Genomic DNA, 26749 nt, shown 5'->3' with positions numbered 1-26749 from the left:
GAGGTCTTGTCACCTGCTTGTTTCTATGGAGATGTCATTGCTCTGCCTGGAATGTTCCACAGTATGACATTAAACAGCTCTACCTTACATTTGTTCAATTACAAGTGGATTTATAGCTCAAAAACACTTAGAAAAACAACATTCTAACTGTGAGTGGGGTCGCCTCTCCACAGATCTGACCTGTAACTTAGTCTGGTTTGGTCTCCATGAAGATAGAAAGGTTTAATATCATACTGTGAAACATTCCAGACAAAGCAATAACATCTTCATGAAGAAAAGCATTTAACAGACCCTCCACCAGAAAAGTTACACAATGCACCTTACATTGAATATTATGGATTGTGTTACCTGGAGACTCAACTCTTGCAGGTGACTGGTGGTTGCTGTTCGGGGACTGGCTCAGAGGGGGGCTGTCTGACGCAGGAGACCGAGCGCCGCTGGGGCTGATGGGAGATCCCTGAGCTCTCATCTCTGCTGTCTTCGTGGTGGCTGTGATCGGCATGTGGGGCACCCGGACTGCAGGGGGCGCTGTGTGCGGGGGCAGGTCAGAAGAAGGAGACAGCTTTCCGTTCACTGCCACTGAGTGATCTGGAAGAAGAATGGAGAGACATGATAACACTTTCAAATCTTCCAAATACCAGTAGAGGTGTTGTAGGCAGCTGATGTCTTTTGATGTCCATGAAAATGTTGTGCTTTGCCTAAAATATTTCACAGTCAGCACTAAACTTATTGATATTACATTTATCTGATTACAAATGTTTTTATTCCTGAAATTACTGATGCAGTTCCACAGATCTGACGTGCTTGTCTTCATGCAGATAGACATGTCTAATACCACTGTGGAACATTCCAGACAAAGCAATACCATCTGGGAGACAGTCAGTTGGCATCTGTGTACTCTTGGACTGACAGCAATCTAGGCTTCATAACTAAAACTAAAATATGAACATAAAACAACATTTATTGTCAATTAGGGATGTGACAATGACCGAAATATCGTGATACAGTATCGTAAAAAGTCTCACAATAATATCGTGGGCTGTTACAATATATCGAATTACAAGTTTCTTTGATTAAATGCAAATGTTTTACAGTGAACATGAAGAAATATGCTTTTACTTGAATTCTTTGATTATGACAGTAATAATTCATACCAAATCTTGTCAAGGTATTTTAAAAGCAATAATGACAATTATATTAGTCTTTACAAAATATTGCAATAAAAATCGTACGGTGAGATGCATATTGGAAAAATATTGTACCGAGAGATTTGGATATTGTTACATCCCTATTGTCAATATGTGGGACATTTAAAGGTGCACTATGTAACTTTTTGGTTGAGGGTCCTTCACCTGCTTGTTTCTATGGATATATCATTGCTCTGTCTGAAATGTTCCATAGTATGACATTAAACAGCCTCTACTTTACATTTAGTCATTTACATGTGGTTTTATAGCTTAAAAATACCTCTAAAAACAAACATTCTAACTGTGAGCGGGGTTGACGCTCCACAGATCTGACTTAACATGGGTCTGGTGTGTTCTCCATGAAGATTTAAGGAAGATTTAATACCATACTGTGAAACACTCCAAACAAAGCAATAGCATCTCCATGTAGAAAAGCATTTGATAAACCCTCCACCAGAACTTTTAACAATATTACACAACAAAACAGCCAAACCAAATTGTAATAGAAATAACAGTACACTACAAATATTGACAAAAGCTGTTACCTGTTGTGTGAGCGTGTCCATTCTCCAGGGTGCCGCTGGTCGGGGCTGGGTCCACTTCAATGGGCTCTTCTCGCTCAATACTCTGCAACACACACAAAAAAATAAAAGTTTAAAATCTTGGGTGGTGAATATGCTGCAAATAAACATCTTATATTTTTAGAACAGCCATCTTTTGAATGCTTTGACCACAGACTATGCTATAGACGTTTTTCACCACGGCTGGAAATGCCCCGCTGTAGATTTGCGGTGGTGTGGTAGGTTTTCTATTGCAAAATGTCTCTGGAAAGTGTCTTGTGTCTTTTCCACCAGCTTCATAAATCTGCCTCATCACCAAATCTTCATCCAACAAGGTTCACAAAGAACAAACACATCTGTCCATGAAGACTTTATCCACAACTATCAAGGAAAGAAAGATGAAAGGTGAACTACTCCTGACCAAAACTAACATTATGGTCATGAAAAAAACATAAGTAACTTGTTAGCTCAGACGGATTCTACAATAAAAAAAATAAAAATAAATCATGACTCAGATATTAGCATAGATAGAGAGCTTTGTGCAGTTCGAATGCTACAGATGTTCTGTTTAGCATGTCTAGCATTCTAACTGCACAAATTTATCTGTCTATGCTAATATCTACATCATGAAACCCATTTTTAATTTTTATTCTAGAATCAGTCTGCATTAACAAGTTATTAAGTTATAAGTTATAAGTTTTATTCATGACCATAATGTTAGTTTTGCTCAGTAGCAGTTCACAGATGCTAGTTGTTGTTAGTATTTAAGCTTTCATTTGTCTTAAGACAGAATATGTCTTTTGTGGACCTTGTTAGTTGAAGATTTGGTGATGGGGCAGATTTATGAAGCTGGTGGACATTTCCACAGACATTTTGCCATAGAAAAGCATTAACCGAAAGTTCTGGCCGTTGTGAAAAAGGTCTTCAACTGTGTGTGGGGGGTATTTTTCACATTATGGGGACTAAAATCTGTCCCACAATATAAGATCACGGGGACCTGCCTTCCATTTGGGCATGAAACAGATTATTAGATCAACAGTGTGATTTACAGTTCAGATATGAGTCGAAACAGGATTTGTCTCCAGAAAATGAATATTGTCAATGTAATGTCCCTGTAATGTAAATTTTGTAATTTATAAAGTCAGTATACAGAAAAGTATCCAGAAACACACACCCTGACTCCATCTCCACAGAACGGACTGGCCTGACCTGGAATAGGACCTTATCTAGGCTTGTCTCCATGGAAATGCTGTGCTTTTGGAGATAATGTTCCACAGTATAAAACGCTATTTCCATGAAGGATGTTCCAAAGTAGTTTATCTTCATATTTCCATGGTATTTCCACCCCATTAACCAAAAGTATTAATATTTTTGATTACCACCAGGCCGAGCTCTGTTTTTCCTCATAATTGTTACCAAGCGTTGATAATGAATATAACTTTGTATTGTGTCTGGACCGTAAAATACAATGTTTTATTTGGATCCAGCTCCACGTTTTTCTATTTTATCGTGGAAGAAATCCCAGATGTGTCCTGAGTCAGTGTTTTGAACCTGTCTCCAAGTTCAGTACATTTTTACATCTTCAGCCAAAACATGGTGAGATCACTGTCAGTTTGCGTAACGTTGGATTTGCAGGTTTCTGGGAAGAGCTTTAGTGACGTGACTTAAAGTGTGAGGAGATCTTGGCGAATGTCCATTTTTTCAATAAGTCATCAGCGCGATTTCCAAATAGAAACTGGATCAAGATCTTAATCTCATGTCTTGATATCAATGGTTCTCTGTCTGTATAATGATTCATAACTACATTTCGTCAAGAACATCTGTCATATCTCTTTGAATTCACATAAATCATAATTTTCTCTAATCATTTTGGTGGGATTGTATTATTTAAAAAAAAATATATATATATTTGTGATGTAAAGATGTCATGTCCATTTTTACTATATATATTTTTTCCTATAAGGTCGTGCATTAGGCAAAATTGATCTTTGTGAGTTATAAGCCATGTTAGAATATTGTTACCTTCTCAAAAACAGACCTGAAGTTGTGTTTTGTTTCATTCACACTTGTTTAAGTAACCCTTTATTATTAGTCTGTCTAAATCTCCAAAGCTCAAAATGCTCTATTCCACCTTGTGATGTCATGAAGCGGTAGTTTTCAAGTTAACAGCTACTTTTTACCTTTCGTTCAGTAGAGATGATTCTAGTGAAAGTGTATGGTGTTTAAAAACACAGTGGAGCACTGTTTTTCTGTATATAACGCTTTTCACAGACATATTTCACAAAGACGCTTTACAGATCATTATTCACTCACTCCACACTACTAGAAGCAAGGCTGCAAATTTGCGCCACCAGCCCCTACAACCACCACCATCATTCACACACACCACTTTCATACGAGGTAATGTGGGTGAAGTGTCTTGCCTAAGGACACATCAACAGTTTTTGCAACTGGTGCCGCCCTGTGGCCCCTGATTTTCTCAGAGGTCTCCCATTCAAGTCCCGACTAGGCTTCGGAGATCTGATGAGATCAGGCTTTGACAAGCCAGCACGGCCACAATTGTAATTTATCTGTGGGTCTTATGGTACATTTACTTCAATTATACAACCACACTAAAAGTAAACAGTAGCATTTGAATATAATGTTTCTACTGAATTTGGTGGGATTGTGTTTGGAACTAAAAATAAATAAATACAACTTATGATGTTAGGTATGTTATGTCCATTTTTACTATATTTTTTTCCCTATAAGGTCGTGTATTAGACAAAAGTGATTATTGTGAGCTTTAAGCTATGTTAGAATTCATGTTAGAATTCACTTTCTCAAAAACAGACCTGGTGTTTTGTTTCATTCAGACATGAGTAATCCTTTATTATTTGTCTGACTACATCTCCAAAGCTCAAAATGCTCAGTTCAAGTTAACAGTTCCTTTTACCTTTTGTTCAGTAGAGACCAAACAACAATCCAGGGCTGAAATGATCCAAATAATTCTAGTGAAAGTGTATGGAGTTTAAAAACACATTGGAGCACTTCCTGTATTACCACATGACATCAAAAGGTGGAACAGAGTATTTCCAATTTGAGAAAAGAAATCGGAGCTTTGTGCTTAAAATACGTGTGAATGAAACAAAACACAACTCCAGGTCTGTTTGTGATGAGGAAACATTATAAAACCTCAAAATAACATAAAGCAGAGTGATTAAGTGCTGAATGAAATATTTTCTTATGACATACTGTATGTGTGTACCAACCCTGTACTACTGTGTCACTTATACTTAGTAATTCTCCCATAACTTCTATCCTTCTACAACTACAACCTTATATGCCACTGAACCTTGAAAGTACTTTGTTTAGAGGCTTATGTAAAAGTATTTGATCGATATTTCCACCTCTGTGCAGCTGGTTGGACTTGAGACTTGGCTCCGTGAGGAGGAGAAGATGGATTATTTCACTGGTGATGTATGAGACCAGGCACATTGTTTACATAACGTCATAATATTTGGACGCTGCACAACTGCATCTGGTCTGATCATGGAGGCAAATGGAAAAGCACTTAATCAAGAAAAACAAACCTCTATAATCATCAGAGTGAGCATGACGTGGTTTATTTGGGTTGATTTTAGGCATATCCAGAATGTATCACTTTAAAGGGGTCATATGAGGAAAGCTGGTAAAAACTGGTACTGCTTACAAGCTCCAAATCCACACTAATCCTGATGTCACAAGTAATATATTAGCTCACATTTTATTGGGGTACTCAGCGTTCCCCCATTAACTCAAATCACGCAGAGAGCTCCCGCTGACCCAGATCTGCTCATGGTTATGGGTTTTTAATTGACACTTTTCCAATTTCTTCTATATTGCTTCAGTAAATAAGTATGTGCAAGCAAGGTGGTGTAGTACTTTGATACTTTGGTACTTTTTATTTACAGCTGCACTGCGTAGAATTTGTACTCGAAGGTCCGCCACCTGCTTGTTTCCATTGAAATTAGGGCTGGGTATCATTAAGAAGATACGATACATACCTCAATACGAAGGCCACGATATGATACATACCTCGATATGTAGACCACGATACGATACATATCTGGATACGTAAGCCACAATACAATACATACCTCGATACTTAGGCCACGATACAAACCTCGATATGTAGGCCACGATATGATACAAACCTCGATACATAGGCAACAATACGATACATACCTCGATAGGGAGGCCATAATTACATACCTCGATATGTAGACCATGATACGATACAAACCTCGATACGTAGGCCACGATACGATACATGCCTCAATACAATACATACCTCAATATGTAGGCTACGATACGATACATATCTTCATACAATGAGCTCACGATTCAATACGATATATTTAAAATTGATTCGAGACGAAATCATGGCTGTGATACTTAAAGTTTTTGTTAAACCACTTCTTGTGCAAAGTTTATATGAAACACAAACATTTTAACCCTAAAAACTGTGAAAACATCAAATGTGTTGCAAAAAAAGTTTCCTTCCTCTAAACAAGCAACAAAACTGTAGCATTGTAACAAAATAATTTAGTAAAATAAACAAAAAAATAATCTTTGACGATATATCGATACAGCAGCCCACAATATCAAAACTGTATCATCACATTAAACTATAAGATATATTGATATTTCGATATTTTTGCACACCTCTAACTGAAATGTTACTGCTTTGTCTAGAAGGTTCCACAGTGTAGATTAAACCGATCTATGACGAGTGAGACGAGCAGGTTACAGCTCAGCGCAGCATTACGGTTCAGATCTGTGGAGAGTCTCCCTTATTCACAGAAGGATTTAGTGAGTTTTTGAGCAATGGAAACACCCGTAGTAAATATTTGCTAGATGGATATGCTTAAGGTATTTCACTTTTTTTCTTTGCTACATAATTCCGTAAATATTACTTCATATATCCGATATCTTCTGTGCGTATATCAAATGTAAAAATACTGAAATAGAAAAAAAACATGGAATGAAAGGGTGTGTCCAAGCTTTTGACTGTGTGAGTTTTATTTTTGTTCCATGGGGGGGTAAACAACAGATGTGCATAACTTTATTCATGTGTTAAATTAAACAACAAACAAATCCTGGCACGAGCACAGTTCTCCTGGCTGGCCCCTCTGGAGGCTTCATAAGGTAATCTTCTCTGATGTGGTGTGAAGTGCACTGTGTCCCTGTGTCCTGCCAGAGTTTACAGGAACCACTGACCCAGGTCCCACTATCATGTTCCCTCACACCAGCCCCGGACTCTGAGAAGCCCCCCTTCCCAAAGTCCCCCTCAGATAATCAGCTGTTCTCACTTCTCCATGGCACTTTCCCATAACACTAAACTATTTATTTCCATTTGTTTCCTAACATTAAAGCTGCTCGAACTTTTCTGACGGAGTTCAACGTGCATTGTGTAACTTTAGTTTCTTTTTCTAAACAAATATGCATTGTATTTTTTCAATAACAGGTGTTTTTATTTCTCAAAAGTACTGCAAAAACTTGTATTATTTCTGTGAGCAGGTCCACTTCCCCACAGTTCTGACCTGTAACTTGGCCTGGTGTTGTGACCAGCTTGTCTCCATGGAGTTAAATTAAAAGCCATACTGTAGAACATTCCAGGAGAAATGAATGGATGTTAATCATGTAGCCGACTCCCTACCAGAAAAGTTACACAGTGTAGCTTTTGTTTCCATGGAGATAGATATGCATGAAATATATGAAAGTAAATAAGCACCTCTCCACTAGTAAAATGACATAGTGCAACTTTAAAGGAGCACTCTGCAACTTTTTTAGTGGAGAGTCCGTTACTTACTTGTCTCCATGAAGCTGTTATTGCTTTCTCTGGAATGTTCCATGGTATAACTTTAAATAACATAACTTCACAACTCTAAAATAATAACAACTTGCACATTCTGAACAATAAAACACGTTCTGTCCATTTAACGGTGCATTGTGTAACTTTTCTGGTGGAGGCTCCGTCAAATGCAAATGTTATTTCCTTGTCTTGAATGTTTCACAGTATGGCATTAAACCTTTCTATCGTCATGGAGACCAAACTAGACCAAGTTACAGGTCAGATCTGTAGAGAGGCGACCCTGCTCACAGTCAGAATCCCTGTTTTTATAGGTATTTATGAGCTATAAAACCACCTGTAATTTAATACATTTAAAGTAGAGCTGTTTAATGTCATACTGTGGAACATTTCAGGCAGAGCAATTACATCTCCATAGAAACAAGCAGGTGATGGACCCCCAACTAACAACTTTAGCCATGTTATAATGTTGTCATCTCCAGAAAAACAGACCTGGAGTTGTGTTTTGTTTCATTCACACATGTTTGAGTAATCCTGCATTATTAGTCTTACATCTCCAAAGCTCAAAATGCTCTGTTCCACCTTGTGATGTCATGAAGTGGTAGTGTTCAAATAAACTTTTTACCTTTTGTTCAGTAGAAATCTGCAATTCCAGGCCTGAAATTATCTAAATGATTCTAGTGAAGATGTATGTACGGAGATGAGTGTCTTCTGTTTGAGGAAAGAACTCAACCTAAATTATGTGTGAATGAAACAAAACACAACTCCAGGTCTGTTTGTGATCCGGAAACATTTCCATAACATAGATCAGAAAGTATCGTCATATGGGCCTTTAAGTTCTCATTGCCAGATCTTGTCTTTACGGTAAATCCCCGGGTTGAACTCTAGAGTGTCCTTGTTTAGCCCGTTCTTCTGTTTTTGTACTACATTTTTTCCACCTTTTTGCTTATCCTTTGTTACATAAGTGTACCGTCTTTGAGTTTTTTCCTGGGATATCCGATAGCAGCCATATGCTCTGTTCATAAATATGAGCTCAGTGTTCAACAGAGACTAATATTATCACCACATTATCAGGCCCAGTTCAAATATTTAGACTGTGATACGGACGGTGATACATGCCTGAGCTAACACTACTACACTAATCTACTGTGGACTATAGGCTCACGTAAAATTAAACAAGAAGAGAAACACCGCTGAAGCTCTAACAAGGAAGTACAGTTTATTATAACATAGTGTGACAAAGACATTAAAATAATCAAACACCAGGTATTTAATTAAAAATTCTGTATTACGCTAAGTTTTAAGTCATGTTAGAATGTTGTTATCTCATCATAAACAGACCTGGAGTTGTGTTTTGTTTCATTCACACATGTTTGAGTAATCCTGTATTATTAGTCTGTCTAGATCAAAATGCTCTGTTTCACCTTGTGATGTCATCAAGCAGTAGTTTTCAAGCTAACAGCTCCTTTTACCTTTAGATCAGAAGAGATTGGAAATTCCAGGGCGGAAATTATCCAAATGATTTAGTGAAGGTGCAGTTTAAAAACACAGTGGAGCACTTCCTGTCTTACCACATGACATCACAAAGTGGAACAGAGTGTCTGAGAGAAACTAACACAGCCCGCTTGCCTCCTCTGAGATAGATAGTTTAATGTCATTCTGTGAGCCATTCCAGGAAAAGCAATAATATCTCCATGGAGACAAACAGGTAGCAGAAACTCCAACAGAAAAGTTACATAGTGCAGCTTACAGTTGCGTTTTTTGGTTCTCAAATGGAGCCTTTATTACTCTATTTTCACATCTATCTGTTGTTTCGCCATCACAGACCTGGAGTTGTGTTTTGTTTTAGTCACACATGTTTAACACCAAACCCTGCAGATTTAAGCTGAGTTCTTCTTTCAAAAGGAAAACACTCTGTTCCACCTTGTGATGGCATGTGGTAATGCAAGAAGTGCTCCACTGTGTTTTTAAACTCTATACACTGTCATTTATTTGTTTATTTATTTTGCATGTATAACATGACGATAAAAGACACACTAGATAAAAAGTAGGTGCCGGAAGAGGCAAAAAACCCAAAAGGGCTTATAAAAATTGAACATTATCCATGTGCATAAAAAAAAATACATATAAACACCATGGGTTAAATTAATTTGATTCAAACACAGGTTAAAACACAATGAAACAACTGAATGATTATCAAACATTTCCTCAAACTCTTTTTAAACAATGCCTCTGATATGAATCATGACAACCCTGAAATCACCAATCTCTACTGAGGAAATGGTAAAAGGAGCTGTTACCTTGAAAACTAACGCTTCATGACATCACAAGGTGAAACATAGCATTTTGAGTTTTGAAGATGTAGTAATAATAAAGGGTTAGTCACACGTGTGAATGAAATAAAACACAACTCCAGGTCTGTTTTTCAGGAGGCAATTTAGTGTAAAAGAGGACCTTTGGCTTCTTTTTGTACATTGATGCATCTTTCTTAGTCGTTAGCAGCACATCTACTTGTTTACTTGTTTACTTTCTAGCACAAACTCCCTGCTCTTTCCTGTTTATAAGCCGAGTACAGGTCAGTATACAGGAGTGTGCTGGTCTCACATGTAAAGTCATTATCGGAGCTTCCATGAGGATCAGCTGCTCCTCTTTGGTCACGTTTACCTTCCCCAGTGTCACAGGCTGCTCCTCTCAGATAAACAGCCAAAAGTAGAACGTGTATCTCCTGCACACTGACACTGACTGTGATAACACACTCCCACTCAACTCCATCATACTCACACTATTTATGTTATGTGTATGTCTACTATAACTACTACTACTACTACTACTACTACTACTACTACTACTACTACTACTACTACTACTACTACTACTATTACTACTACTAGTACTGCTACTACTATTGCTGCTACTACTACTACTACTACTATCGCTACTACTATTACTACTACTAATAATAATGATAATATTACTACTATTACTACTACTACTATTACTACTGCTACCATACTACTACTACTACTACTACTACTGCTACTACTACTACTACTACTGCTAGCACAATTATTACTACTTCTATTACTACTACTATTACTACTACTATTACTACTACTGCTATTACTACTATTACTACTATTACTACTACTACTACTACTACTACTGCTACTACTACTACTACTACTACTACTACTACTACTACTACTACTACTACTACTACTACTACTACTAACTACTACTACTACTACTATACTACTGCTATTACAACAACAACAACTGCTTTTACTACTATTCCTACTACTACTACTACTACTACTACTACTACTACTGCTATTACAACAACAACAACAACAACAACAACTGCTTTTACTACTATTCCTACTACTACTACTTCTACTACTACTAACTACTACTACTATTACTACTGCTATTACTACTACTGCTATTACTACTGCTACTAACTACTACTACTACTACTACTACTACTACTACTACTACTTTCACTACTACTAACTACTACTACTATTACTACTGCTATTACAACAACAACAACAACAACAACTGCTACTACTACTATTCCAACTACTCTTCCTACTATTATTACTACTATTACTACTACTACTATTACTACTACTACTACCACTGCTACTACAATTACTACTATTTTTATTACTGATATAACATTTTAAAACACATGAAGCACACTTTTTCAGAGTTTTTCACCATGCTGTAGTTGTTTACCCTGTCAGGAGTTGTTTTTGGAGTCATTGCTACATCTTTGAGCAATCTTTAATCGCTTATTTTCAAGATTTTGCTGATGTGCATAGGATCTGGCAGCACAGCATAGTAATTTTGGAACAAATACAAGTGAATCTACTGCTTGCGAGTGTGATGTGGAGCTATCCATCAGAGGTGCCAACAACTTCACGGTTCTTTGTTGTGATGATGTTTACAATGACGTCAGCTCCCACTAGGCTTCTTTAAAAAAACAATTACTAGTGATTGACAATGCTGTGTAGCAATTTCTCAAAAAAAATAAAAAAAAATAAACTCTACATAGTTTGAATTCAGAAAGTATCAGAGTAGAAACAAGTGTTATATTTTGGAGTCTCCTGCGTCACAGTTAACCATAGAGTGGACTTGAGTATCTGTTACCATAGCGACACAGGGTGTTTGCATAAAGTGCCGATCTCTGTTCTAACTAAATATCCAAATGTACAAATGCAAATAGCAGGTCCTCTGAGCAGAAAGGTTACAAGGAGGAGTATTGTTGAGCTGTCTGAACAGTCCTTAATCACATGGGCTTAATAAAAGGGAGTGAGTGGGAGAGAGGGAGGGTCCAGGCTCAAAGTGTTTGTGTAGTAATAGGAACTTTATAGGAGTTATACACAGAACAACAATTTAAAAGTGAATAAAAATCAACATGCTGCATTAAAGAGACAGTATGTAACTTTCAGGGAGTGGAAAGTTACCTGGAAATACCATGGAAATACAAAGTTAAAGCTATACTTCAGAACATTCTCCATGGAGATAGATAGGTTTTATGCCATTTTATCTGTGGAATATTATAGGAACAACATTTGGAAACAAGAATGAAGAGATCTTTATCCAGGCCAAATAAGGATATGTTCAGACTGCAGACTGAAGTGACCCAAATCAAATTTTTTCGCCCGTACGCGACCTGTATCTGATGTTTTAATGACAGTCTGAACAACACAGATTAGATTTTTTCAAATGCGACCCAGGCCACTTGGATATGTGCTCCTAAGACCGATACATATCCGATCTTTTGACATACGACTTCAGTCAATTCAGGTTGCATTCATCCGACCCACAAGTCACACATGCACTTAAACGTTCTTCTCATCATGCGAAAATTGTGTATGAACTCCATGTCAGTGAAGCAGCGAAGCACATGACAATCTCACACTCTTGCAACTCCACACCCACACATTCATTTTCACGGACGTTGCTGCCACTGCCCCACAAAACGCCATTGCGAAAAACCTCGCCCTCTTTCTCAATCTCCTCCTTAAAACAAATAAGCTGTAAATTTTCTGGCTCCGGTACAACAGCAACTTTAAAATCGACAGATGCGTGTGATGTTGTCTTGTTCTCCAATTCGCATGTGGGACACTTTTGCGGCATTTAAAGTTCACACTGGAGATCACATACAAGTTGCATTTAACTGGAAATGTGAACGACCTCGCAAAAAATTCTGATTTCACAAAAAAATCCGAATTAAGCATTAAGCCCTGCAGTCTGAATGTTGCCTTAGAGTCAGGTGTGTGTCGATGCAGACCCGCTCACAGTATGAATAAACACATTAATGATTTTGACAATGTTCAGACTGCAGCCTGAAGTGACCCAAATCTGATTTTTTCATCTCTATGCAACCTGTATCTGACCTTTTCATGACCCAGGCGCAGTCCATATCCGATCTTTTGACATGCAACTTCAGTCTGAATGGCCAGGTCACATTCATCCGACCCACACGTCACAAATATACACAAACAAATGTTCTTCTCGTGGTACAAAAATTGTGTCTGAACGCTGTTTCAGTGAAGCAGTGAAGCACATTGCAATCCCACCACTCTTGGCTGCGACTCCGCACCCAAACGTTCTTTTCTACGGACGTTGCTGCCATGGAGATGCAGACCCGCTCACAGTATGAATAAACACATTCAAAATTTTATCTTTTTTTTTTTTTTTAGCAAAATATGACTGTATTACATATTACTATTACATACTGGGGCTTTAAACATATTCACAGTTTTATTTTGATATAATACTACTTAAGGCTTTGGATCGTCAAAGTGGCTACAACTTTATGTTGACAATACATTTGCATCATTATCCAAATGGCTCTAGTGAAAGTATATGGAGTTTAAAAACACAGTGGAGCACGTGCTGTATTACCACATGACATCACAAGGTGAAACTCAACCTAAATATAGAGGATTTGTGTGTTAAACATGTGTGAATGAAACAAAACACAACTCCAGGTCTGTTTGTGATGAGGAAACAACATTAGAACAGATCAGAAAATAGCGTGACACAAGCCTTTTAAAATACTTCTACTACACTACTAGTACTGCTTAGGCCTAAACTCTTTGAGAATATAAAAGTTTTCACTGCTGATGTACCATTTATCAGCGGAAGCAGTTTTAGACAGAGAAAAGCAGCTCTGTAATTTCCACAGGTCTGCCCCACACCTGTTCTTATAGTACATTGGCAAAACCTACAATTTCTGGGCTAAAAATGTGTGGGTGAGAAACACTTTGGGACAAAAATGGAAAAAAATATGCAGCTCCTTTGAAGAGGCGAGATATAAAAGTGTAATTATGGGAAGAACAGACACGATTTCACATGTGTTTTGTCTGTAAACGCTATCTTTAACATAAAGGGCTAATTCATACTTTTGACACGGCCACGCACAGCTAACTATCTGTTTGGCAAATGTTGTGTAGAAAGATGCAACACAAAAGATCTGGGTCAATTTTCACTTGTCGAAAAACACCCAAAAGAAAAAGTGCATATTAAAGACAATGTGAATGAAAGAAAACACAACTCCGGGTATGTTTTTAGTGAAATTACAACATTTTAACACAGTTTAAAGTTCACAAGAGTCCATTTTGCGTAATGTAGGAGCTTTAATGTTAATCTCAGAAAAACATGCATTCTTACGGTGGGAGGATCAGCTTCTCCCCAGATCTGACCTGTAACTTGGCTTGATTGTCTCCATGAAGATAAACAGAGATGTGTAATGCCATAGCTTGGAACATTTCGGCCATCAATAACATCTCCATGAAGACAAGCAGATGGTGGATCCTCCAACTAGTACATTGTACTATTATTACTCCAACAGTAAGTACAATTGTCTTTTTTACTTAATCAAAATAAATAAATAAAACTAAACCTGGATAAACCTGGAGTATATCAGGACTAAAATGGAAGTAAACCAGGACAAAACCAGGACTAGACCAAGACTGGACTAGTACTAGACCAATACTAAACCAAGACTAGTATTAGACCATGACTAAACCAGGACTAGACCAGGACTAAACAAGGACTAAACCAGGATTGGACCAGGACTAAACCAGGACTAGATCAGGATTAAACCAGGACTAAACCAGGACTAAACCAGGATTTGACCAGGACTAAACCAGGACTAGATCAAGATTGTACCAGGACTACTAAAATAGAACTAAACCAGGACTAAACCAGGACTCGACTAGTACTAGACCAGGACTAAACCAGGACTGGACCAGGACTGAACGAGGATTTGACCAGGACTAAACCAAGACTCGGCCAGGACTAAACCAGGACTAGATCAAGATTGTACCAGGACTACTAAAATAGAACTAAACCAGGACTGACCCAGGACTAGACTAGTACTAGACCAGGACTAAACCAGGAATAGTACTAGATCAGAACTAAACCAGGACTAAACCAGGACTAAACCAGGACTAAACCAGGACTGAACCAGGACTGAACGGGGATTCGACCAGGACAAAACCAGGACTAAACCAGGACTAAACCAGGACTAAACCAGGACTGGACCAGGACTAAACCAGGACTAAACCAGGAATATATCGGTCCTAAAATAGAACTAGACCAGGACTAAACCAGTAATAGAGCAGGACTACAACACAACTTTTTTTTGGTATTGATGCCTGCTCAAATGAGTATCCAGCTTCAATATATAACATTAGTAGTAAATAAAAGTAAGAAGTATCAGATTTTTGATTCTTTTGCCATCCCTAAACACTACATCAGTCGCCATGACAGTAAATTTATCTTCTCTACTCCAACTGCAAGCACTCAAAAACGCCCTCTGTATTTTGACACTAAACTAAAATACTAAAGTGAGTTGAGGTGGGGTGTCCTGGGGAAGTGGGTCAGTATGACTATGAGAAAAGCTCATTTTTCATCCCTCTCCAGAACAAGAGATCTCCCACATGTGGCAACAATAGACCCCCCTGTCCTCCCTGCTTTCGTCCAGCTGTTGGGAGTGAAGAGGGAGTGAAAAACATAACAAGAGCTATAGCGGAGCATAAGACACTAAAATATTATCTTAAGGATCCAGATTTTAAGTTTTTTCTTCAGACGAAAGACTCGGTATCTCAAACTTCACTTCATCTGCTTCACCGTGGTACTTTGAAGAATTAAACTCAAACCGTAAAATTCAAACTGTTCTCCGTGGAGGTAGGTACGTTTATGCCACGTTATGAACAACATTTCAGGTCTGTGGAGATGCGAGCCCGCTCAGAATAAGAACGCAAGAAACACAACCAAAATTATGCTTATATTTTGTCAATTTTTTGCTAAAAAGTTACATTCTGTGGCTTTATATGCAAAATTCTGTGTGTTAATTATGACTTACAACTTTACATTTTGGGTCAAAACTGAGACTAAACCAGGACTAGACCAAGACTAGACATGGACTAACCAGGATTAAACCAGGACTAGATCAGGAGAAGGACTAAACCTAGGACTAACCAGGACTAAACCATGACTAAACTAGGACTAGACCAGGACTAAACAAGACTAAACCAGGACTAAACCAGGACTAAATCAGGACTCGACCAGGGCTAGACCAGGACTAGACCAGGACTAGACCAGGACTAGAACAGAACTTGACCAGGACTACTGTAGATCAAGACTAAATCAGGACTAGATCAGGACTAAACCAGGACTAGACCAGGACTAGACCAGAACTTGACCAGGACTAGACCAGGACTAGACCAGGACTAAACCAGGACTAAACCAGGACTAAATCCGGACTAAACCAGAACTAAATCCGGACTAAACCAGGACTAAATCAGGACTAAACCAGGACTAGACCAGGACTAAACCAGAAACAGATCAGGACTAGACCACGACTCAAAAGGAATAGATTGGAACTAAAATAGAACTAGACCAAGACTAAAGCAGGACTAGACCAAACCTGGACTAGACCAGGACTAAACCAAGACTAGATCAGGACTAAATCTGGAGTAGATCAGGACTAAAACAAGACTAAACCAGGACTAAACAAGAACTAAACCAGGAGTAGAAAAAGTTCAGCCCAGTGCGTGAATACCATCTCTTTAGAGTTAATGATTAATGTGTTAATTTAATCCAGCTCCTGTTGTGAAGTCATTTTGCGTTTCGTTGCTGGGCCTGAAGCACACGCCATATCAAGAGCTCTATCAAAACACCACAGAGCTGCAGCCAGCCACATCAGCACACGCTTTTTCAGACCAAACATTTCTCACAGATCAAATCATCGGGAAAAACAACTTCACATGAATGCAATCTTAAAGACGCATCTAAGCCTGGACATGCGCCATAATGCAGAACTTTTTCAGTCTCAAGTGGGATACATTTAAAGACGTTTAGACCTTAAATGGCCCGTATCACGCTATTTTCAGATCTGTGTTATAATAATAATGTTGTTTCCTCATCACAAACAGACCTGGAATTGTGTTTTGTTTCATTCGTACATGTTTAACCCACATATGCTCTATATCTAGGCTAAGTTCTTTTCTCAAACTGAAAACACTCCTTGTGACGTTGTCATACAGGCAGTGCTCCATTGTGTTTTTAAACTCCACACACCTTCACTAGAATTATTTGGGTGATTTCAGCTCTGGAATTGCCAATGTCTACTGAACACAAGGTAAAAGGTAGCTGTTAACTTAAGTTTTGAGTTTGAATTTTGAGATGTATGAAGACTAATAATACAGGATTACTCAAACATGAGTGAATCAAAGTGAGAGGAGGATGGAGCGTGAGATTGACAGGCAGATCAGTGCAGTGTCGTGTCGTCAGTGATGCTGTCACTGTTTCAAACCATTATGGTGAAGAGGGAGCTGAGCCGAAAGGCAAAGCTCTTGATTTACTGTCAATCTACATTCCTCCCCTCACCTATGGTCATGAGCTCTGGGTAATGACCAAAAGGACAAGATCATGTAGACAACCAGCCGAAATGAGTTTCCTCTGCAGAGTGGCTGGGAGCTCCCTCAGAGGTAGAGTGAAGAGCTCAGTCACATGGGAGGAGCTCGGAGTAGAGCCGCTGCTCCTCTGCATCGAGCATCGGGCGTGTATTCTGAATGATTCCTGAACGCCTCCCTCGTGAAGTGTTCTCAGCGTGTCCCACCAGAAGGAGGCCCCAGGGAAGATCCAGGACACGCTGGAGGGACTATGTTTCTAGGCTGGCCTGGAAATGCCTTGGGGTCCCCCCAGAAGAGCTGGAGGAAGTGTCTGGGGTGAAGGAAGTCTGGGAGTCCCTGCTTAGACTGCTGCCCCTGCAACCCAGCCCCGGAAAACAAATGAAAATGGATGGATGTATGGGGTGTGAATGAAACAAAACACAACTCCAGGTATTTTTTGAGAAGGTAACAGCCTTATAACATGATTTAAAGGTGCACTCTGTAACTTTTCTGGTGGAGTGTTCACAAACTGCTTGTTTCCATGGAGATATTGTTGCTTGGTCTAGAATGTCTCAGTATGGGATCAAACATATCCATCTTGAATTATTCAGTAATGTGTTTTTATTGACTTATTGATTTATGCACTTTCTTACTGTGAGTGCGCTCACTTTTCCACAGATCTGACATGTAACTTGGCCCTATAACATCAATTGCTGTCTCCATAGAGATAAATAAGTGTCATGCCATACTGTGGAACCTTCCAGGCAACATCCCCATGGAGAGAAGCCGGTGACGGGACGCTCTACCAGAAAAGTTCCACAGTGCACCTTTAAGCTCACAAGAGTCACGTTTGCGTAATATTTGGATCTTCAAAGACACCGTCACACTAACTCGAGTCACATTTACTTCCACATGTATTTTTAGAGCAGTCACACAAAGTAAAGGTACTCTTACTTGTGGACACATTTCAGCTCACACCAGCTTGATTCTGTCATTTTTACAAGGATGCTTTCATCTTGGTGTAAGAAGCAGTTCTATTTGGAACTAGAGCGGCTTTAATGTGGTCGAAGTGTTGAAGAGTCTTGCCCATAGACACAACAATATGAATAAAGGAAAGGTATGAACCGCAGACCCTCTGGTTGGTGGGTAAACCCCCAATTTACCGTGTGAGGTACAGTCTAAATATAAGCACGCAGTAACAATAGACTCAAGGTACTTCTTCATATCCTGCATGTTGACAGGGGCGAGACAATACACAAGTATACAGTACACACAGTACACAAATACACAGTACACACAATGCACAAATACACACAATACACAAATACACAGTACACACAATACACAAATACACAGTACACACAATGCACAAAGATACAGAATGATATAGTACGTGACCAAATACTCACTGTTTAGAGAAGGAGGGAGAGAGATGAGGGAGAGAGAGAAGAAGAGAGGAAGGGAGAGAGGGAAAGAGGGAAGGAGAGAGAGGGAGAGAGAAAGAGAGAGAGAGAGAGAGAGAGAAAGGAGGGAGACAGACAGAAAGAGAGACATAAAGAGAAAAAGAGAAGGAGAGTTAAAGAAAGAGAAAGGAAAGAGATGTATATTGAATGGGAGAGATAGATAGAGACAGAGAGAGAGGGGGAGAGTGAAAGAAAAAGAGAGAAAGAGAGACAGAGAAGGAGAGAAAGACAGATTGAGAAAGAGAGACAGAGAGAGAAAGACAGATAGAAAAAGAGACAAAGAGAGAGAGAGAGAGAAAGACAGATAGGAAAAAGAGAGAAGAGAGAAAGAGACAAGAGAAAGAGAAAAAAGAAAGAGAAAAAAGAGAGAGACAGAAAGAGAGGTATATATAGATAAAGGGAGAGAGAAAGAGAGAAAGTGACAAAAAAGAAAGAAAAAAGACAGACAGAAAGAGAGGTATATATTATATATACACACACACACACATAGAGCGAGAGTGAAAGAGAAAGTGAGGGATAGAGAGAGTGAGACAGAGAGAGAGAGAGAAAGCGTGCAGTATAACAGGAGGACTGGTGAGGCACAGTCAGTCATCAGGTCGTGTTTATTACTACGCCTTAATGAGTGTTAATAAAGCATAAACAAAGACATATTTAAAATGGAATAAAGTTGATGAAGAATGATTCAGGGTTAGAAAATAGTTCATTAAAGGGTTAGGAGCTCGATTAGGTTTAATGAATCATTTTTAACTACTTGTCCATTGTGTTTTTCTAAGACTAATGGCGGTGTAGTCATGATGAAGTGTTAGCACATACTCTTCACAGTACTCGTCACAGTACTCGTCACAGTACTCTTCACAGTACTCGTCACAGTACTCTGAAGGTAGTAAACCTAATCACAGCATCATTCACTGTAGGATTATTAGAGGAATATATTTTATACAGTCAAATATTTCAGCTCTATTTTTAGGCTCCTTGTTCCTCTGATTGGGAAACACTGAAGCACATCACTCCACACGACAGCTGAAGCAGTCAATGCCTTTTCTCTCTTTCTTTCTCTCACTCTCTCTCTCCCCCAATCCCTCTATCTCTCCCTCTTCTTCGTTCTGTCTCCCTCCCTCCGTCCCTCTCTCTTTCTTCCCCCTCCCTCTTTCTTATTCTCTCTTTTCCGCTCTCTCTCCCTCCTCTCTTATTCTCTCTGTCAATCTCTCCTCTCTCTCCCCCTTTCTCTTCCTCCGCCCCATCTTGCCCTCTTTTCTTTCTTTCTCCTTCTCTTTCCCTCCTCCCCTCTCTCTTTCTCCCTCTCTCTCTCCCCCATCCCTTCTCTCCCTCTTTTCTTTCCTTTCTTCTTCTCTCTCTCTCCCTCATTTTCTCTCTTTCTCCCTCTGTCTCCTCATACCCTTTCTCTCTCTTTTCTTTTCTTTTCTTTCTTTCTCCTTCTCCCTCCCCTCTCTCCCTCCCTCTCCCACTTTCCCCCTCTAGATCTCTCCTTCCCTCTCTCTCTCTCCCTACCTCCCTCTCCCCCCCCCCCCGTCCCTTCTCGCCCTCTTTTCTTTCTTTCCTCTTCTTTCTCTCCCTCATTTTCTCTCTCTTTGTCCCTCCGTCTCCTCTGTACCCTCTCTCTCTTTTCTTTCTCCTTCCCCCCTCCCTCTCTCTCTCCCTCTCCCTATCTCCTGCCCCTCTCTCCTCCCTCTCCCCTCTCTCTCTCCCTCCCTCCCTCCTCTCTCTCTCTCTCTCTCCTCCCTCACGCTCCCTCCTCCCTCTCTCTCTCTCTCTCTCCCTCCCTCCCTCTCTTGCCCCCCCTCCTCCCTGCGTCCCCTCTCACCCTCTTTTCTTTCTTTCCTCTTCTCTCTGTCCCTCATTGTCTCTCTCTTTCTCCCTCCGTCTCCTCCATACTCTCTCTCTCTTTTCTTTTCTTTCTCCTTCTCTCCCTCCCTCTCTCTTCCGCTCCCTCTCTCCTGCCGTCTCTCTCCCTCTCTCTTCCTCCCTCCCTATATCTCCCTCTCTCCCCCTCCCCCTTTCCCTCCTTCTCTACCTCTACCTCTCCCCCTCTCCCTCCGTCGCTCCCTCTTTCAGCTGAGTGTGTTCAAGTCAGTGTGTTTAGAGTTTTCCTTCAGACCGGGTCCGTCCGCACAAACACAGACATTTGCATTGACGTTTGTGGTGACAGAGGTTTCAGCACTTGACTGTTCACACTTTCAGCGGCTCATCGAAAAGGAAGCTGCACATAATTTGATTGATGCTGATTTAAATCTGGTACAGCTGCAGAACATCTCTTTATAATTAAGTTTGACACAACAACACTGGACATATGGGGCTCTTTGTGTAAAAAGATTTCACACCAGCTTCAGTTTTGCCATAACTGAATTTATAAAGTAAAAACTACAGACTTTTACTTTATCCTGTGAGTCAAAAAGCTCTTATCCTCCAAATCCACACATCATTGCTTCCTTATTGGCCCCTGCCTTGCATAAAAAAATAAATCAGGTATAATGTAAAAAATAAATGATAAAAAAATCTTAAAATACTCCAGAAAGCTGATTAGTAAGTATTATTGTAATCTTTCAAACGACGGCATAAATCAATGTACTTTTGTGGGTTCATTTTGCAGTTTTTTGTCAGTATCACCCAAATGAAGTAATATTTTATTCTAATAATCAAATCCTGTTAAAGCCACAGTGTGTGACTTTCTGGAGGAGACGTATCACCTCTATGATTCCATGGAAACAGAAAGTTAAAGCCATACTTCAGAACATTCTCCATGGACATAGATATATACCATATTGTTGAGCATGGCTGAGTACAGGATACTAAAGGAATTACATTTCAGAGGAAACAATCAGGTCTGTGGAGATGCAAGCCACTCAGAGTAAGAATGCAAGTTTTTCAGTAACATGAAAGTTTTACAAGCAACATGATTCTTATATTTAGTCTATTTTTGTCTAAAAGTTACATACTGTGGCTTTAAATGGCCTTTGGGACATTACTGAACTGTCTTTCTCTGTCTCTCTTCCGCTCTCTCTCTGTCTCCCTCTCACTCTTTCTCTCTCTCTCTGTGTTTCTCTTTTGCTTTTTCTCTCTCTGTCTCTCTGTCTGTCTCTCTCTCTCACTCACTCTCTCCCTGTGTGCCTCTCTCTCTGTCTCTCTTTCGTTTGTCTCTCTGTCTCTTTCTGTCTCTCTTTCATTTGTGTCTCTGCCTCTCTCTCTGTCGCTCTTTCTGTCTGTTTGTCTCTCTCTCTTTTGCTCTTTTTGTCTCTCTGTCTGTCTCTCCCTCTCTTTATGTCTCTCTTTCTGTCTCTCTGTCTGTCTCTCTTACTGTCTCTCTCTTTCTCTCTGTCTTTTGCTAATTTTGTCTCTCTGTCTATCTCTCTTACTGTCTCTCTTTCTCTCTTTCGCTCTGTCTCTCTCTCACTGTCTCTTTCTCTCTGTCTCTTTCTTTCTCTCTCTCTTTGTCTCTTTTTCTCTCTCTGTCTCGCCTCCCTCTCTCTCTCTTTTCTTCCCTCTCTCTATCTCTCTATATATACCTCTGTCTGTCAGTCTCCCTCCTTCTCTCTCTCTCTCTTTTGCTTTTTACATAAGACACACTGTTAACGACAGACTGTAAGGAGCAGAATAACTGAGCGTGACTAGATAAGTTTCCCACGTGGACAGTTCGTGGCAGGTGAGTGGCCTTGACGGGTTACTACGCAGTACAAGTACAAGTATACTGACTGAAGTATATGTTAACTGCTTGTGACCCTGAGCGGTGATTGACAAGTAAATGGCTCAGGCTCCAGAGAAACTTTTATGCGGGTCAGAGTCCTGTGGTGAGCCCGAAAGTCTGCCAACTCAGCAGCGTCACCCAAAACTAAACCAATTTCATCCCAGCACCCAAAGGCGTCCTCTCAAAATACTACTGCCTAATGAAATTTACTAAGGGAACATTCCAGTGTGCAGACAGAGACAACGGATGAAATGAAATTCAAGATATGTTTGAGAGCCGTTTTTGATCAATATAAGCAGGTTTTTTCAAGTAGTACAATGGACTGCTGTATTTAAAGCTCCTATTTTATGATTCTTAAGAGTTTTAAATCATGTTATTATGTTGTTTCCTCATCACAAACAGACCTGGAGTTGTGTTTTGTTTCATTCACATGTTTGCGTCACTGTTTTGTATCAGTCTGTGTACATTTCCAAAGCTCTAAATGCTCAGCTCCACCTTGTGATGTCGTGAAGCAGTAGTTTGTTTAGTAGAGATTGGAAAATTATACAAATGTTTCTAGTGAAGGTGCACGGAGTTTAAAAACACCATGGAGCACTTCCTGTATGAACATGTGTTTGAGAGAAGAACTCAGCCTAAATACGCAGGGTGTGTGAACGAAACAAAACACAACTCCAGGGATGTTTGCGATGAGGAAACAACATTATAAAATAGATCAGTGGTCACCAACCCATAGATGGAGATTGACAGGTGGATCTTTGCCATGTCCCTGGTACATCTGACATCCTAAATTCAACAGTTTGTGACTGTCAAGTGACAAACTTGAATTAGTGGGCTGCACAGTCAAGCTGTACTTCCAAAGATTGACCACCACGTGTATGCTACCATTTGACATTTGAAGAGAATGCTTACTTTGGTTCAACTTATCTTTGTGAGGTGGCCTTTTCACAAATGAAAATCATCAGATCCAAGCACAGAAACAGTCTGACTCAGTGTTTTCCAAAGACTGGGTCTCGACCCTTGGGTGGGTCGCAAAAGTTTTTTCTTGGGTCGCCTTGTCACAATCTGCATGTAGGTCTGTATATACAGTTCTGACACATGTTGAAATGTTTTGTATCATTTCTAAACTTTTTGTAATTATTTTATTGACTATTTTGTTCCAATATTGCTGGTTCAGTTGAATGCTGAAAATTTAAAAAAGGGGCAACATTTAATGTCCAAATAGGCGACTTATGGATCCTTTTATTGCTACTTCAATGACTGTTTTTCTTTTCTTTTTTCTTAGTTTTGTATTAATAATTGTTCAGAGACACGATCACTCAGTCAACACTAAAATATCCTCATTAATGTTCAATAATGAATCAAATCCACTTTTATTTTTTGATTTAAGAATAATGTCGGTTGACTTGGGTCGCAAAGGTTTGTGACTTTTAAAGTATGGGTCCTCAGAAAAAAGTTTGGGAAACACTGATCTGACTGAGCTGTCTGCAACTATAAAACAAACTTCAAAGCATTATTAGAGGAAATTCACTCTCTGCCATCACATTAAGTTTGATAATAATAGAACTCCTCTCATGAATCCTTTTGATACACTGTTAAAGCTGGTTTGTGGTCACATTTGCACTAGTTTACTTGTTTCCACTGCATGTGTTTTGCATTTTGTTTGTATTGCAACTGCACATTTTTTCTTGCAGTGAGTGTTTTAGTTCACAGAAAACAGTTAAATATATCTTGATCTTGCTCTTTACTCGGACCAAGCATGTAGATCTTTGGCTAAAAAAGGTCTGTGACCACTAACACTGATCATATGAGACAGAGACAGATATAGGCCCTTTAAGACCCTTACATTTAAAGTTTAAACGGTTCATTTTGTCTTTCGTTTTTTTTGTTTTTGTTTGTTTGTTAGTTTGTCTTATATATACAACTATCCATAAAAAGGTCCAAAATACTCACTTTTGAATTTTATTAGATTTTTACCAGAAATGATCAAAACTACTGAAAACATTGTGAAGTTCTCGATAAGATTATGACAAAACATAAAACCCTCTCTAATTCAGGAAACACACCATCCAATGAAACATTTTATATGAGCATCTTCTCTTTTCTTCCAAGTATATATATTTCGTTTTTATTGCATATTATCGGACACTTCTATGCCCTTGCTATCTTTTTATCTCTTTGTTTTGGAAGCTTTGTTTAGAAGTACTTGTACTAAAATGCCTTGTAAAAGTCAGTGTTATCTTATCTTTGATTCCCATCTCAAACACACAGTCCTAAACCACACACTGTTACTGCTAAAATCACGTCACTTCTTTTATTTCCTTACCCCATTTTTGACCTTTCCAGAAAATTTTTAATTCTAATACCTGGACAATGGCATACTTCTCTTTGAGCAGAGAGAGGAGAGAAGAGAGGGGAGAGGGGAGAAGGGAGGGGGGGTGGCGGGGGTGAGGTGTCCCAGGACCAGTCACTTATTAACGGGGAGGATGACGGGAACGCTGGCCTTTGTCTGGAAGTCATTAAGAGCCAGGGGGAGGGCAGGGAGTGGCCGCATACCTCTGTTAAACCCCCAGTATGACCACTGCACACTGGGCAGCTCCGAGCACAGCCCCCTCTGCAAGACCTGCTCCAACCAACGCAGTGTTAAAGGATACAGGGTTCCCACTCTTTTTCCACTGACAAAATTTTAAAACTTTTCCATGACTTTTTCATGACCTGAAGTGAATTTTTACCTACATGTGTAGAATTGATCAGACTTTTAGGGCTGAATATGAAATGTTAACCCTTTCCACTCACCTTATGGTTTGGGATTATAGTTTTTTAACATTCAAAATCCTGTCAGTGCATTTATTGTCATCTCTTTCAAACAAAAGGCACAGACGTTCAGAAATAATCATAACAGCCTAATGAGAACCTAACAGAACGCTGTAGTTGCGTGAAAGAGATACTAAAATTCCACGACTTTTCCAAAATTTTCATTGAATTTCCAAAACTTCAGGACTGGAAATGACATTTTCAATTTCCATGACTTTTGCAGAATTTCCATCACCATGCAAACCATGAGTATACAACTGAATGTGAACAAATGGTGGAGAATTTTCACATTAAAAGGGGATTATAGGATAGTATAGTAACTTAAATAACTTGTCTCCAGTAACATGGTAGGGGTTTGCCTGAAATGTTCCACAATATAGCATTAAAAGTTTATATTTATTTAATTGCCTGTTTTTCTTAAATGGCTTAAAACATGCATTCTTAGTAGGCTTGTCTTTCCACAGATCTGACCTGTAACTTGGCCTGACCTGCTTCTCTCCTTGATAAAAAATGTAATAACATCTCCATGGAAAGAGCAGAAAAGTATATTCAAAGTGTAATAAAAAATACTGTTCAAATGAATGAAGTAGAAGTACAAAGTAGCAATCTAATGCCGGACATGTGCGATATTTTCGACCATTTCATTCAGCCCCAACTCAAACTGTATAACTAAAACACACGGTTTAAAAGTTCACAGCTCACGATTCATGTTCTCACACTATACGAACTACTTCAACAGTGCAAAACCCTCACGAGAGGCGACTGGATTTCAAACAGATTTGATATTCTTGTGACCTACGATTGCCGATCGGGAGCTTAATCAGTTCTTGTTACATGTTTACTACACGAAGCATGACACATGATTAAAACAAAACTCGGCCCAATCCTAAAAACAGATAGCCTGATTCATTAGACGGGTTTCACTTTGTGAAACCGTCTGACCTCGCAGCATTAGAATTCGGTCTCAGCCTGGCTAAAAAAATAGTCACACGAGTTGAAAATTGACTCAAAAGGGCCACAAATTACACAGTGTTGTACTAAAGTAAGACTAAAAAAGTATTTTAGGGGAATGTACCACTCAAGTAAAAGTAATTTTATGAGTAAATGTTCGACATAAATGACTGCAATTTGGAAGGACGTTAAATAATGAAGAAAATGAAAGTGAAAGAAAAACTCATATCTAAAAGAATGGTGCAAGAAACATACATTTCCAAACTGTCTATTGTAAACATAAAGCTTTGGTCACTTGCAGACCTACGAGTTAGAGGCATAACCAAA

The 26749-nt window shown here is 39.2% G+C and overlaps 1 protein-coding gene across 1 annotated transcript in view; it reads right to left on the bottom strand.

The window, feature by feature from the left end:
• smtnl (smoothelin, like) overlaps positions 1-26749 on the bottom strand; it is a 55737-nt gene that overhangs the window by 10802 nt on the left and 18186 nt on the right. Inside the window, 2 exon segments of the mRNA XM_020925004.2 lie at positions 349-588; positions 1733-1814. Coding sequence (XP_020780663.2) covers positions 349-588; positions 1733-1814 — 322 coding nt within the window.

This window comes from Boleophthalmus pectinirostris, unplaced genomic scaffold, assembly GCF_026225935.1.
Source record: "Boleophthalmus pectinirostris isolate CB_2022bp ecotype Guang Dong unplaced genomic scaffold, ASM2622593v1 HiC_scaffold_9, whole genome shotgun sequence".
Classification (NCBI taxonomy): Eukaryota; Metazoa; Chordata; class Actinopteri; order Gobiiformes; family Gobiidae; genus Boleophthalmus; species Boleophthalmus pectinirostris.
This window is presented reverse-complemented; position numbering and strand designations above follow the sequence as displayed.